The sequence below is a fragment of the Strongylocentrotus purpuratus genome, unplaced genomic scaffold, assembly GCF_000002235.5.
Source record: "Strongylocentrotus purpuratus isolate Spur 01 unplaced genomic scaffold, Spur_5.0 spur5_contig_861, whole genome shotgun sequence".
Lineage (NCBI taxonomy): Eukaryota > Metazoa > Echinodermata > Echinoidea > Camarodonta > Strongylocentrotidae > Strongylocentrotus > Strongylocentrotus purpuratus.
In genome coordinates this window covers 780,329-796,518 of record NW_022145570.1, presented here as the reverse complement: position 1 = coordinate 796,518, position 16,190 = coordinate 780,329, and the positions used below count along the sequence as shown (strand labels likewise).

The following is a 16,190-nucleotide window of genomic DNA, read 5'->3' as shown; positions in this document are numbered from 1 at the left end:
ATTGGTATAGTAAAATTTGTCATAAGTCAGAATTAGTGTGCAGTATAATTTCTACATGTTTGCGGTTGTAATTTGTTGACAAGTAGAGGTACATTAAGAGGTGGAAAAGCACAGAGCATCTAAAATAAATGCAATTTCTACACCTTCAAGCACTGGTTTCTGGAACCCAAACATATTTCTATTTTTGTATGGGAAAAAAAGGAGAGTGCCCAGTGTATGGGGTTATATTGAGTTATTAAAAATGTTTTATATTAAAGTGCTTTAAAACTAAACCATTAGTTACATTAGGTACATTATTATGCAATGCAAATTTATTTTGTTACCATGTTTGCTTCCATTACCTTGCTTTTTGGCTGCTCGTTGCATGAATTATAAAATAAAAAACAAAATTTATAACAAAACATGAGAGATTCTGAAGATTTTTTATGTGTTAATGATGAATTGGAAGCATGATGGATGATTTTTTATTTAATAGTTGCACCACAGGAACACACTTATTTTCTTTCAAAAGTAGGTTTCATTAAAACGATAAATTTCTTGTTGATTTCTTTAGCAGCTGCTATAGATATGCCCCCCCCCCCCCCCCCGAGGCAGATACGGCAATTGGGCCCAGAATGATATAGCACATTTGCAGTTGTTTTATCATGGCAATCTGTTTCCACTATTTGGATTTTTCCCTGACAGCCAGAAAGTCACAAAGTATGGAAAATGATGTGAGTAAACCCCTTTCTGGCTTTTAGCTGACAGCATGAAATATACAAATGTGAAATATGTTTTTTTTAAATGAAATCGACACAATTATAATCATGACAAATTTCATGAAAACGAACATGTACATGTATTTGGTCATGCTTATTGACCAAATGCAAGAACAGAAAAGAGAAATAATTCCATCATTAATAATAAGGGGAAAGGTACCCAAAAGCTAATACTCTCAAAATTCTCGCATCACAAAATGAAGCATTCCATATGCATGCTATAGCATTCTTAAATTTCAAGTTTATTTTGGTTTTCTCAGCATCAACTGACTGTTCATGACACTACAGACGAGAATAGAATAAGGTTTTGTTTATGTTTGCATATCATCTGACTAGAGCTAGACAAGCATTAACTACGTTAAAATGACGAGTAAGAGCCCTTCTGTGTCTAAACAGACAATTCAAAAGTTCGCATTGCCACGCCACTTAAATACATTCCTGTCAATTTGAAGCATACAGAATGGCAATAAAGATTGGCCTAGTGCAGTTTACATGCGTGTCGTAAAGAGAAATGTAAACAAAAAAAAGGTCTTACATCAAGTCTTTGATATGAATTTTTAGCTGGCACTCCAAGGCTAATTTAGGTGGAAGTAAGAACAAAATGGGGTGTTTGGGATGTCACCTAAATCCAATAAATGCAAGGGAAATTTGATAATGGTGAGCATCTTCTATAGATCCTCTATTGCTGTCATCTATTCCACTTTTTCATGTTCCTTTCTCCTAATACCTTGCCCATCCCCCCCCCTATCAATATTCCACCCTACTTCCCATCTCTACAACAGATCGGAGTTACTTTGTGTTTGTTTTATCAATTTCAGCTTCTTCTCCAATCTTCAGAAAGACTATAGATTCCATCTTACCCTGTCCTTTCCTCTTCACCCTTTCCCCTACCCCCCCCCCCCTCCATGCCCCACCCATCCTCCTCCCTTTTTCTGAAATAGACTGAATTTACCTCCATTTATCTTTAGGAAGGCTATCACTTTCCTGCATTTCTTTTTTCTTTTGTTGATTTCCCTTTCTCTCAACTCCTCCTTCTCTTCAACCTTGCCTTTGGCCCTGCTCCATGTCCCATCTATCTTTCTTCCCATTTTCTGTATTAGACTAACTACCTCCACCTATCTCAGCTTCTTTTCCACTCTTCAGGACTCATCCATTCCAATTAACCTTGTCCCTTTCTCCTCAACCTTGCCCCTGCCCCTCCTCCTGCCCCTCCTCCTGCCCCTCCTCCTGCCCCTCCCCCTGCCCCTGCCCCTCCCCCTGCCCCTGCCCCTGCTCCTGCCCCTCCCCCTATTGGCCCCATCCACCCTCCACCCCCTTCTCTGGAATAAACAGAACTTACCTGCATCCGCCTCATCTATCTCAGCTTCCTCTCCGATCTTCAGGAAGACTTCCTCCAGGGTTGTCATGGAAACGCCGTAGCTCTGGACGCCCAACGATGAATCTGCTGACTTCTCCTCCAGGCTCTTGAACATGCCTGTCAGTGGGTGATGGATAATGAATTTAAACTATTGAAAATTTAGGTGTTAGGACCAAAATCTTATTAATTACAATCTCAAATTAGTTAATCAATATCTATGTAAACAAACATAAATTGTTTAAGTATTTTGATAAATAATTTCAGTAGTATGGTTTCAATAATTAGGAAAGAGTTCCAACTCATACAAAATTATTTACGTATGTGATAGTTTCGGTCTGCCAGTCTTCATGTCGGAAGAAGTTGGACTTACGGTAGACACAGAAACTGTCCCACATGTAAATAATTTTGGATGTGTCAGAATGGTGAAATATTCCTTTCATTTAATGACCTTTGCTAGTGATTATGGTCCTTCTTCCAAACTGCATTTACTCAATTTGTCGCAGGGGCAAACGTGTTCAGGGGTGATAGTGAGCACTAAAAAAAATTATTTAAAAATTCCCCCCCCCCCCCTCAACCAAAATGGCATCTACATTCCGCCCTTTTGATTAAGAAAACTGGGGAAAAATAGTGAAGAATAGAGAAAATAAGGACAAAATCGTGGTAAAATCGGGTGGGGGGGGGGGGAGAAGAAGAAAAAATTCGGTAAAAAAAAAAAACAAAACGGGAAACCGATTTAAATCGGGTAATTGTCAGCCTGCGTGTTGATACAAAATACCCAGGGACTTTCCCTCATGATCATAACTTACCAGAGAAGGAAGAGACATCTTTGAGAGGTAAGCTGTAGGCCAGTTCCATGCCATGAGAACGTGTGATAGAGGCCTCGGGAATGTGTGTCTGAATGACATCGGTTATCTTATCTTGATCACAGTTACTCTCCTTCACAAGGCTGTGTATGGGTGAATGTTATAGAGGAGAAAGGGTCACCACTCATGTTAAAGACTTTCATTAAGGAATAAATTATAGTCATTTTTTTTTTATCCATTTGATTGTATGTTTTCTTTCTTTTTCTTTTTCCACTCTCTTTTTTAATTATCCAACTTTACCTCCCCTCTCCATTTACTCTCTTTCTCTCTTTATTTCTCCCTTCCTCTATCTCTTCCTACATTAAAAATATCATTGATTTGCTTTTACTAGCCCTCCTATCTTTTTAAACATCCTTTATATCTCTTCTTCTTCTGCAACTTTTGTTTGATATGTCTCCTCATCCTGTATATCTTCTTCCTCTTTTACATCTTCCTCATTTTCCTTTTCTTCAAAAAATAACTCTCACTCTTTTCTCCATCTTGTTCATTTTTCATATCTTCTGCCTCAAAACAAAATAAAAGAAAACATAGGCCATCCAAACTTACCCGAGACGATAGCCGACACCAAATTTGTTTTTCAGAAACAAGGATGAACCGTAGCATTTCAACTGCCCTTTTGAGATAATAGCTTTACGATCTGCAAGGAATAATAAGAAAAAGGTCAAACGTAGATTAAATTAATATATTCTTCTTTCTCTTGCGCTTAGAAATTTTGTTTTAAGCGCATTATAAATGTAATGTATTATTATTATTATTATTTGTGCGCTCAGTAGTCCAACATGGATACTAAAACTCTTCAATCTAATCATACGTAACTTTCTTCTTCAATTGACGAACTCTTTCTTTCGTCTCTGATTTCTAATGATTTTTATTTGTCTCATCTCTATTTCATATTTCCCTTACTGCAAGTTTTATCCATGAAATTTGCATGATGAGAACCATCAATCTTCCTTCTTTCCTTCTGTCTCCACCCCCCCCCCCCACCCCCATTTCTCTCTCTCTCTCTACTCCTCTTCACTCTTTCTCTCCAACCTCTATCATATCCTCTTCCTCCCTTCTATCTGTTTTTCTTCCTCCTCGTTCTTCCAAACTTCACATTTTATTCTCTCTCTCTCTCTCTCTCTCTCTCTCTCTCTTTCTCTCTCTGATATGCTTTCCATTGATAATTATCTTTAATATTTTTCTATCTTCCATTCTTATTCCATCCTTGAATATTCACTCTCTCCACGTCTTCCTTTTCCACTTCATTTCTCCCTACCTTGATGTTGAAGTGCTATGATTAAGCTTGTTCTCATTCTGATATTCCCTTTAGTTCATGAATTAGTAGTTGTCTATAATTTTGTTGTTTTATAAATATTGCAAAGTGCATTAATACTTTCTCTGAAGATGAAATGCGCTATAGAAGCGTAGGTTATTTTTATTATTATTACCTGCCAGTATGTCAGCTTCATCCATAAAGTGTGTGGTGAGGAGAGTCACCCTTCCTTCTCTCTGTTTCTTCAGAAGAGACCACATCTTACGTCGAGAGTAGGGGTCCATTCCGCTGCTGGGCTCATCCAAAAAGAGGATCTGCCAAATATTAAACATTATTATTATTATTATTATCATTACAAAGATTGGAGTGTGGCTGCCATAATGAACTACTTCATCCTGCCATGGTCACTTCAGATAGTTCAACAGGGCTACTGGCTTCACTCAAGAACCAAAAAAGTGAGGACACCATCAGACCTGGGGGTGTTTTACAAAGATCCTAAGTTGAACTTATCTCTAAGTTGGACTTAACAATTATGGAAAGCCGTTGGCATCTATGAAAATATTTTGTTAAAGTTATTTTAAAAGGCATAACATGTTGATTCATATCATTCATATCTTTTATTATCAAGGAGATTTCATGTTCTTGATGTGGAATTTATAAAAAAAAGTCTGAACACTTCAATTTTCGCTTTTGAATATATCTTATTTGAAGGCTACAAATGGCTCTCCAAAATATCTAAGTCTAACTTAGAGTTAGGTTAGACTTAGAATCTTTGTGAAACACCCCCCTGGACCATGGATAAATTCTACTACTGACCAAACAACCAACCAGCTCTACCATATATATTCTACAAAAGAGCATCTGAAAGCTGTCAGAAACAACAAACGTGATGACTGACCTTGGGGTTACCGATGATGGCGATTCCGACGCAGAGCTTTCGCTTCTGACCTCCGCTAAGATCCTTGGCAAAGGTCGCTCGCTGGTTCTTGAGGTCTATCTGATCCAGAGCCTCTTCCACCTGCACACAGAAATGGGTAAAAGGGATAGCAAATTTAAGCACTGCATGTAAGAGTATTTACAGTCAGTGGTAAAATAAATTCCATTTACAGTTATTCATCTATCTACTATCATTTAGCAAAATATGTATGTAGCTTGAGGTATAAACAATTATGATAACTTTATTTTTTATCATTTTAATTGTAAATGTATATGATCATTCCTGTTTTTAAGAACATTTTATGTAAACATTGCATTATTGGTCTTTGGACTATTGCATTGTACATTGTATATTTTGATATTAATAAACCGAAATTGATTTGAATTACATTGAAGAAAGAAAAGAATTTTGTTTAAATCAAGTGAAAGAGGCTGAGTTTTGTAAGAACACAAACAGAGAAAGAAGGTGCAGTAGTCAACAGAAGAAAGCCAGTTGAGAAGGTTGAATGAAATCAATAATAGCAAAGAGCTAAAACTATACTTTGTTCCTTGTTCATTAAATACATGAAGTAAAATAAAACACAACCTGACCTCATAAATAAGGGAGGAAGGAAGGAAGGACACTTTGAAATATATTTCACACAAAAAATACATTCCATTATGTTGGATTCAATAAGTCCCACAGAGGTATATACAGAACTGTAGTTCTGTAGATGGATCAAACAAAATCATCTGTATATCTGTTCAATTACAAAATGGTGTTTCATAAACAAGAATGTTAGACAGGGTGAGATGATGTGTGCTTGAGCGATAATTGCTGTGGCTTTTTTTTCGTCAAACATCCAATATTTAAGGTTGCCGAAACATCCCCTTTAGGTTTTAGGAGCAATTTGGATGTTAGGGTTAAAGGGATCCGGTAACTTTTTCTTAGATCCTTTAGAAATAATCCTTGATTTAGCTCATGTTGCAATGATAATTATAAACCTTTAGGTCAGTCAGGAACTCCATGACTTTTACAAGCCAATCACCTGTCTGATTATCAAGATATTAATGATTGGAATTACAAATTATGAAAACCCTTTCACCAAACGGTTTTCATAACACTACAGTCTATTGGGGAAAATGAGTACGGTAAAACCGGTCACTCAAAGATTTTTACTTTTGTGAGGCACTTCTTGATCATTTTGAAGCGCAATTTTTTTAGGGCTTCAATATGACACCATAACACAGACACTGGTAACATGTAGGACCGTGCATCTCAGATTTAACATTGGTAAACGATCCCTTTAAAGTTGTTATTCATTTGGGGTTTAAGTTTAGGAAAGGGCTGGTGTGGGAGAATGACTTTACATTTCCACGGCCACCAGGAGGTTCTCCCCTGAGGTGGAAAGACCAAACCCGCCAAGACTCTGGATTAAGCCAGGAGGCTGCTCAACACCGAGCCCAGGACAATAGTGAATGGAGGCAGACCGCCCGTAGGAGCAGCGCAAGGGGACACTCCATCCTGTGCACTTAAGTCAAGTAAGTCAGGAGACTGACAGTGGAGTGACTGTCGCCATAGCATGCGTCTTTAGAACCTTCTACACACCTTGTCTGGGATTTGTGCCTTGGGGATCCCTGAGAGTCCTGCGTAGAACTTGAGATGCTCTTCAGGGGTGAGGAGATCCAGGAGAGTGTTCTCCTGGAGGCACACACCGGTCATGCTGCGGATCTTCTCCACGCCGGCCGGGTCAAACATGTCCGCTCCGTAGGCTGTGGCCTGACCCTCAGTGACCCCGAGCATACCGGTCAAGCAGCTCATCAGGGTGGACTTACCCGCCCCGTTGTGACCCAGGAGACAGGTGATCTGTCCCTCGTAGATGTCCAGAGAAATACCTAGGACGGACGATCAATGGGCATTCAATAGACATTCAATAGACATTCAATGAACATTCATTAGACAGGTTTACTATTTAAACATATTCAAATTTTAGGCATCCTTTTTAAACAGAGGTTGTTCTTGATGACCTGACAGCATGCTTGAGGCTTGCCCTACATAGCAACAAGTTAAATATACAGACTGGATTCCGAATATTGTAGTTCATTCATTGATAACAGGTTAATGGAAACACTCATCACTAGGTCCCCAGGAAAGGAACATCCATACATTTGAATATATCGTCCCTGTTTTCACGAAGTGACGGTAGCGAGGAAAATCGTAACGCAAAGTGAAAGCAATTTTTTTTCACTACCGTCACTTCGTGAAAACAGCGACGATATGTTAGTAAACTGGCCCATTGACATTCAACAGACATTCCAAGGACATTCACAGAAGCTTAACATGATACTAAAATTGTGTAGTCAGTCTTCTGAGTAAGCTTTTAAAAAGCTCTCACTGTAAACCTCCATGGCTTACCGAGGCATAAACAAGCTTTAAATGAACCTGGGCCCTGTTTCATAAAACTTGATATCAATAACAAGTTACCAGCTACTGTTACAAGCTACTGAAATCATGGCATCTGATTGGCTGAGAACAAAATTGTCATAAGAATAAAGCAGTTGTTATAGATAACGCGTTTTACGAAACAGGCCTCTGGTACCTAGATTTCATAAGAATGATGAAGATATGATTACGTGAAATCAGACTCACCATTCACTGCTTTGACATCTGGTTTGCCACCTTTTCCTCGGAAGATCTTCTTTACGTTGCGAATCCTTATGAAAAAGAAGAAAACAAAACAGGAATGTAAGTTTTATAATCTGCGACAAGAAAACAAATCATAAGTGTTGTACATGAGCAGGCACCTATCAAAGATTGAATTAAAAGAGAATTCTCCTCAAAAAATTGAGTTTGTCATCTTGACACATCTTGTCCTGTATCTAGATTGTACACAAATCAAACAAAATGGTAACAAGTTTTGAACAGAATTATTATCAAGAAGTGTGTTAAAAGAGGATATTATCTTCTCTCATTAACCTTTTTTCCTTCATACATGTATATCTCATAAATGGATAGGAAAAAGTGGCCGGATACTTACTGTATTTATCTACAAAATTAGTTTGTTATTAATTCCATATCAGGGATTTGCAAGTACTCAAAAACTTATCTCAAAATTGATCGGTAGCAGCAAGATGAGTTTAATAATAGTGATATTGAATGGCTTTTCTTTCAAGGGATACAATGGTATGACCCACTTGCTTCGAGAACATTTCACTCATCATGCCTACTTGTGAAATAAGCCCACCATCAGATCGTGGGACATAACCTGTTTATCCCACTCAATATCAAACAAATACATTGTGACTGGCAGAGCAAATAAAGATTGTAATAATACCTTATTCCATTTCTGCCTCTCATAGCTGCTGGCACGGGTTCGACCAGTGCGTCATCATTGGTAGCTGTATGCTCACTCCCGTTATTATCCTGCAGAAGTCCAGTATGGTCATTAGGACCCTTGTCACTGCTGCCACGCCAATAGGAAGGTTTCAGGAAGAACGCAGGAGACAAGCTCTGGCCATAGGCTCCTATGGTCAAGAATCAGTTCAAATTTCAATTATACTCTAATGGCAACTTATGATCATAATTCAGTAATTCAATTCATTACCACTTGGAAATGTAAGGGTCATTAAACATGGACTTGCATAATATTTTTTTTTAAACAAAAAACTATGAAATGGCCGAGAGTTGGTCGATGAAGAGTCAGTTTAGAGTCTGCTTTATTTGTATAGAGTCCGTTTAGAGTTTGTTTAGACTCTGTTTGAAGTCAGTGAGAGAACATTTAGAGTCCGTTTAGATTTGGTTTTTAGAGTCTGTTTAGAGTCAATTTACAGTCTGTTCAGAATCCGTTTAGAGTCTGTTTATAGTTGATTAAGAGAAGGTTTAGAGTCGGTTTAGAGTCGGTTTAGAGTCCATTTAGAGTCCATTTAGAGTCCGTTTAGAGTTTGTTTAGAGTCTGTTTAGAGTCCATTTTAGAGTCCATTTAGAGCCTGTTTAGAGTCCATTTAGAGTCCATTTAGAGTCCATTTAGAGTCCATTTAGAGTCCGTTTAGAGTCTGTTTAGAGTCTGTTTAGAGTCTGTTTAGAGTCTGTTTAGAGTCTGTTTAGAGTCTGTTTAGAGTCCGTTTAGAGTCTGTTTAGAGTCCATTTACAGTCCATTTACAGTTCATTTAGATTACGTTTAGAGTCCATTTAGAGTCCGTTTAGAGTCCATTTAGAGTCCATTTAGAGTTTGTTTAGAGTCCGTTTAGAGTCTGTTTAGAGTCCATTTAGAGTCCATTTAGAGTCCGCTTAGAGTCCATTTAGAGTCAGCTTGGCGGTGTCACCAAGGCGTAACGTCTTACCAGGGACAACATTTTCCAGGTAGATTGCCAGGAGCAGGTACAGGATGATGTCCACAAAGATCATCACAAGCGGAGCGTACGGAGGAAAGTAGCCGTCTCCAAGGTTACTAAACTGGACCCCATTGCTAATTTGCTCAAACAGCACACACTATGCAAGAAAATAGGAAGATCAATGTTAAGACAGGTTAGATTAGTAGATGCCTTAAAGCCCCACTGCACTACTTATACCTACTTGCGCCCTCTATATAGCAAACAATACCTAAGCGGTGACCATTGATTCCCCATGGTCCCCTTTCACTTATGTTAATTGAGAGGTGATTTGATGAGATAACCACGCGTTAGTGACCATGCAGGGAGGTCTAATCCCTCCTTGCAAAACTAGTGCAGATAGGCTTTAAGTCACTTCGATACACTTGGGTTAAAATACCAAATTACCCATAAAATACATTCTAATAGACATTCTGTCATTACCTCTTAGGAGGATAAATAATACCTTTATCGTACTGGGTAATTTGAAGGTCCTCCTTAGAAGTTTTTTGACAGGAGTTAAATGATCCTGAAGACTTTGATACATTTATTCCATGATAAATACCATGGGGCACAGGGAGATTTTTGATATGGTATATAAAGCGTTAAACTGTTTATGGAGACCACTTTCTCAGCTTACCCTATCTATGAAGAAAGCGATAGCAGTGGGAGAGAAGAGACAGAGGATCCAGAGCAGCCAAGCAGGAACCGTCTCTGGGCCAAGGATGGCCAGAGGGATGTACGGAATCACGAAGAGCATTATGAAGAAGCTACCTGCGCCTCCCGCAGTGGTGGCCTTCTTGAACAGTGGCGAGAACATGAAAGACATCGTCACCACTGAAGGAAAGGGATAAAGATAAAGAAGTGGTTAAGCACAATATAGGCCAGTCTTCTATATTCAGACTTCGGATATTATCCCAAAGCTTGAATTGTGACTTCACAAAATGGGTGCAAATTAGCCCGTTATTTCCCAATTTTGGGGATATTTTGGAAACAAGACCAGGATTTCTCTGGATATTTTCTCGACCAAATATCTCGCTAATTCAACTGCGAGCTGATGAAGACGCAAATTAACTTGGTAATTTGAGATCAGGATAGTTAAAATAGTGGGTTAGTAAGGATCTGTAATATGCCATATGTGAACAGCCTTCAAATGGTAAACACCCCCTTTCAAAAAAAGACTGTAAAGCCTTGTTAACATATGGTCACATGGCCTCACAAAACCCCTGGGTCACAAATAATCCTTTCAACATGTAAAATAAATGAATGGCAAGGGAGGTGAAGAAAAGCAGCTTTATGTAACAGAGCCCCCTACTCACTTAAAGGGACTTGGTAATATTGTTCAGATGAGAGAAAATGGTGCTAAGGTAGTGACTTCAATGCTAGATGTACAATTAAAGATAATCTGAAAATTTGAGTGAAAAATTTATAAAACTAAATTTTAGGTGAATGTAAATCATCACACAGCAATGAATTGGCTCTATATACCATTCCAGACATTTAAGCGTTGAAAGATTTTTAAAAGCCTGTTTTATGTCTTATTTTTAAGGAGAAGTGGTTGGGAAAATTCAAAATGGTCGGGAGAATTTACTGTTAATCACTGTAGAGGGTGTTGCACAGTGACGCCTTCAAAGAAAACCATAAACATCTTTGTGGTTTGAGAATATAATAACTAGCATTTCATACAAAAATTACATTTTTTTCATCAACCTTCAACAATGTTAACGAGTCACTTTAAGGATCGTTGAGCTATGACGTAATAAACGGCCACAAACAAACCGCTCCAGGGGGGTGTTTCACAAATTTTGGACAGCCATTGGAACCTTAAAATGAAATTTATTCAAAAGCAGAAATTCAAGTATTTTAGACTTTTTATAAATTCCACATCAAGAACATAGAATCTCCCATGATAATAGAAAATATGAATGATTTGAATCAACATTTTATGTCTTTTAAAATAACTTTTACAAAATGTTTTCAAGGATGCTAATGGCTTTCCATAATTTTTAAGTCCAACTTAGAGATAAGTTCAACTTAGGATCTTTGTGAAACACCCCCCAGATTTCAAACATGTACGTGTTAATGCATGGCAACTGCATGCAACAATGGTAAAATGGGTGTTCATTTATTTACCTGAGAGGCCATAAAAAAAGAGTCCAAGGAATATGAGGAAGAAATTTCCATCGGGGAACAACGTGATGGCCTTGCTGAATCCTGCAATGATTAGACCAACGATGAACACAATGCCGATGTACACGATAATCCATGACAACCTATGAGGTGGAACAAGGAAACAAACAATTAACCCGAAAAATACAAACAATAAACATGAATCTCTCAAATTATTACATGAATGAAAAGATATATATAGCAATGTATACTGCCACGAGAGGGTCTGATTGGAAATTGGTCCCCAAGATGACATTACTATTTTTATTGGGGCCACAACCCTGAAGGAAAGATGAGCCTTGTGCTAAACAAGTTAATCCCAAAAAGTCTACTACTATTAAAACTACTTCCACGCCTATTACTACTACTTCTACTACCACTACTTCTAAAACTTCTACTTCCACATCTACTACTACTACTACTATTACTACTACTACTACGTCTTCCATGCCTACTACTACTACTACTACCATGCCTACTACTACTTCTTCTACTACTACTTCTACTACTACTACTACTTCCACACCTTCTACTACTACTACTACTCCTACTGTTGGAAAATGGTCTTCTTCACATCTATGAGGGTAATGTATTACCAAAAAGCTAAAATGTACAGTATATATTTGGTTTACTACCTACTATAGGATTCAATGTCAGTTGAGCATCACCATAATTTTCATTATCCTTATCATCATCAAAACCATCACCATCATCATCACCACTATTATAATCATAATCATTATCATTATCATCATCCTAATCATCATCACCACCATCACCACCATCAAAACATCATCATCATCATCATCATCATCATCATCATCATCATCATCATCTTTCATCATCGTCATCATCATCATCTTTCATCATCATCATCACCAACATCAGATCATCATCATCATCATCATCATCACCAACATCAGATCATCATTCACCACCATGCTACTCACCAGAAGGTGACATTGTTGAGCCCCATGATCTTCATCACCTCCTTGATCTTGCGTTCTTTCTCGATGACCAGCGTGGTCAGGAGGACGGCCGTAAAGGGCATGTAAGCCAGCACGATGTAGACCGACACCGTGATACGCAGCGAGTCCAGAGAAAAGTCAAACTGGCCCTTAGGGAACATGCGGATGGATACGTCGGGCATGGCTAAGCTGCTGTCCCCCGTCACTAACTGGAAGATGGTATATGAAATAGAAATTGAATATAAACATGAATATAAACATGGATATAAAAATGTTTATATCCTTCATGAAATGTATTGGACCTCCAATACTCTTCTTTAATTTAACCATTTACTCATTAACTCAGAGCATGTACATATATGTATATTTACATCCTAATATATCTGTAAAACTTATGTTGAAAGTTCAAAACCCTTGCATTGAAAAATAAATTTGAACATTTTTGTTCTATGAACAGAGCGTCCCAGACAAAATTTGAAACATGAAAACAATGATGATTGTGAGAAAACCATGAGATGGATATACAAACAATTTCTTGCTTTTCAAGCAGAAGTAATATGCACCACCTAGCAACATTGTTTTAAAAAAACATTGTTTGCCAAAATCCATTTGTGCCAGATTTTTGGAACACAGTGAAACATTAATATCTCATGCAGTGAAACATTAATATCTCATGCAGTTAATGCTAACATAACATTAAGGAAATGTAAGCTTTTATATTATTTATAGCCATGCATCCATGTATCATGTAAAAGCATATTACTTCTACTTTATGAAAAGCAAGAAATCGTATTTATATATAAAGCTATTAATATCTATCTATTATTTTTTTCACAATACGCTGAATACGGTATCTATGGATGCACATATATTCCTTTCTAAAACTGTTCATGGCATTTGAAATGAAAAATGTGTGTACAGTGTACATGTACATGCAGTGTAGAAAAACAATACCGGTAGCTTGAAACTATTTACATGTAAAGGTGTAGACATATTTGAAATACCTTGTTCATTAGATAACAGATATCTTGCTGATAACACATACAAATGATTGGTGATGGATAACTCTATACAATTCAGATCTTGGATGACCTTAAAGGTAAAGACCAGTTATGGTCATGCGATTGCATTGTGAAAGAAACATTGTGAAATCGATCAGAAAAGGTTGATCATCTAGCATCTAGCATCTGCAAGGTTCTGGAATCATCAAAATGATAATAAATTTGGCCCATTCTTCGTAAAGTTACAAGCACTATACACAGAAAGATGTATATGGGACTACCCTATATCTCTCACAGTCCATGAGAGAAACAAATTTACCAAATATATGAATTAGTAGGCGGTTTCACGGCAAATTTTGTATCATCATGTATTAGTCAAAACATATTCTTTCACATGATTGGTAATGAGAGCTTCCATTTCATTTTTTGAAATTGGGGCGTTTCCAATACTGGTCTTTACCTTTAAGCTACATGTATGAACTGTTTGTTACTCTCCTATGTGTACCATATTTATTCTAGTGTCAGAAAATTAGGGAAATGTATTTCGAGAACTTTTCAATTGATAGCCAGACTTTTAACACTACTACATGCACACTGTAATGTTTTGGAGGAGATTGTTGAAAGGTGATTCTGGGATGTTTAACATGCAATAAATGGACAATTTGGACCGCTATGAGTGAACAAACTTGCAGAAAAGACCACGTTGAACAGTACCAATGTGCATACGCACATACATTGTAGGACAGGTATTTTGAACTTTTTTCCTTCAGCCTACTGACTTGAATCCTTTGTCTTTCTTTTGTTACATGGTCTACAAGTAGAACTCAGCTTTTCTATCATAATTGTTTACTATTTTCCTTCACTTCATAGAGTACTGTGGGCATAGATGTACACTGCCAGAATGTTTGTTCTCTCCAGAATGGAACGAAGGCTTAAACCTTTGAATTTCTATTGTCATACAATCTGTGTGGTTTCTGTGTGCTTTTAACTCTCCAAAGCCTTTAAATAAATACTTGAAAATTCAACGAGCGGAATTCATGAGGTTGAAGAAGATATTAACCGTACAGTCACTTTGGCATAACTGAGGGAATACTGCTAGATCAATACTATTATTTTCATAACAAAGCACAGATGTCAGTCCGATAGATAGTATACAGTATATGAATAAGAGGTGTTATCAAGGATATTTTATCAAAGTAAGAAACACAGGGTATTGGGTTCAAATACAGTGCAAACAACGTTGATACACTGCAAACAATGTGCTTTGGGTGTGATTATTACTTGTTTACGTCAGAATAGAGAACGCGCAAAGTGCGCAGGTTCTCATACGCGTAATAGATAGGCAATGAAAATTACAAAATACCCGGATGTTGGCTCTACATTATTGCCCGCTAGTTTAACACACATATTGCCATTGACTTTTCTGATCGGGCAATAATACTTTTTTCGCCTGCAGTTTTGTTTGCTTATCAATTTAACTTTGATGGTAATAATTAATCCGAGTGTTGAACATAATTTATATACGTTATTGTCTTTTTTATTGGTTTTCCTGAATAAAGGAAGGAATTTTGCCCCCCCCCCCCAAAAAAAAAAAAAAAAAACTACAACAACAACAACAACAACAACAACAACAACAAACAAAAACAAAAACAAAAATAATAAAAAGGTATTTCATGGTTCCCTTCGCCTTGAGTTCACTTATTCATTCTGGCATTTTGTTACCAATGTCAATGTTAGTGGCTTTTCTTATGACCCTGTAAAGTGTAAAATGTATGTACAACTCGGGTCATCTAAAGTGTACATGTAATGGCAATCTACAATGCATTTCAGTGTGCATATGATGTAGATGTCAGAAAATTCCTAATAAAAGATCTTAAAATGAATTGCATCAAAATATCATGGTTGCAAATATAGCAGATATGAACAATCTTGATTGCTGTTCTAAATTTGGCAATTATTTGTTATTTCTTTCAATTTCAACTTAAACCTTGTACTATGTATCAATGACACATAATTGGCTGGATATTAAGTGTGCTTGATATTAAATAATTTCAAGGCAGAGGTAACAAATCAACAAAATCATTGTACACAATTTCTTTGTTTGCTTCTGCACAATGTAAGGTTTCTCTATAATACGAAATGGTGACTGTTACAATTAATTGTCTCTTGTCAAATTTCTATACAAGGACAATTGTCTGTTTGGAGCCAAAAGGCTGTTAACTCATACATTTTACTTAGAGTTAAAGATGAAGTTGAGTTCTGGTCAGGCGATTGCATTATGAAAGAAACGGTGTGGAATCGACCAGAAAGGGTTGTTTATCTAGCATATAGGATTTGTGTGTATTGCAAGGTTCTGGAATCATCAAAATGATAAGAAATTTGGCCAAGTCTTGGTAAAGTTACAAACACTGTACACAGAAACATGTGAATGGGACTACACGAACACGAGGCGTAAAAATCCTAACCCCCCCCCCCCCCCCCCCCCCCCGAGTTTTACGATGTTACATGACATATTTAGAATATAAAGGCACTTGAA

The 16,190-nt window shown here is 37.3% G+C and overlaps 1 protein-coding gene across 4 annotated transcripts in view; it reads right to left on the bottom strand.

Moving 5' to 3' along the window:
* LOC594802 (ATP-binding cassette sub-family A member 5) overlaps window positions 1–16,190 on the bottom strand; it is a 43,033-nt gene that overhangs the window by 19,806 nt on the left and 7,037 nt on the right. For 3 of the 4 annotated variants that reach the window (XM_030998856.1, XM_030998868.1, XM_030998871.1), the window contains exons 5-16: window positions 12,636–12,862; window positions 11,650–11,789; window positions 10,157–10,353; window positions 9,490–9,637; window positions 8,484–8,673; window positions 7,799–7,863; window positions 6,758–7,044; window positions 5,132–5,251; window positions 4,409–4,547; window positions 3,525–3,615; window positions 2,922–3,061; window positions 2,098–2,232 (exon numbers count right to left, since the gene is read on the bottom strand). In XM_030998856.1, the coding sequence (XP_030854716.1) occupies window positions 2,098–2,232; window positions 2,922–3,061; window positions 3,525–3,615; window positions 4,409–4,547; window positions 5,132–5,251; window positions 6,758–7,044; window positions 7,799–7,863; window positions 8,484–8,673; window positions 9,490–9,637; window positions 10,157–10,353; window positions 11,650–11,789; window positions 12,636–12,862 (1,879 nt within the window). Of the gene's footprint in view, window positions 1–341; window positions 354–2,097; window positions 2,233–2,921; window positions 3,062–3,524; window positions 3,616–4,408; window positions 4,548–5,131; window positions 5,252–6,757; window positions 7,045–7,798; window positions 7,864–8,483; window positions 8,674–9,489; window positions 9,638–10,156; window positions 10,354–11,649; window positions 11,790–12,635; window positions 12,863–16,190 lie in introns of all 4 variants that reach the window. The other variant, XM_030998861.1, reaches the window with a different exon arrangement.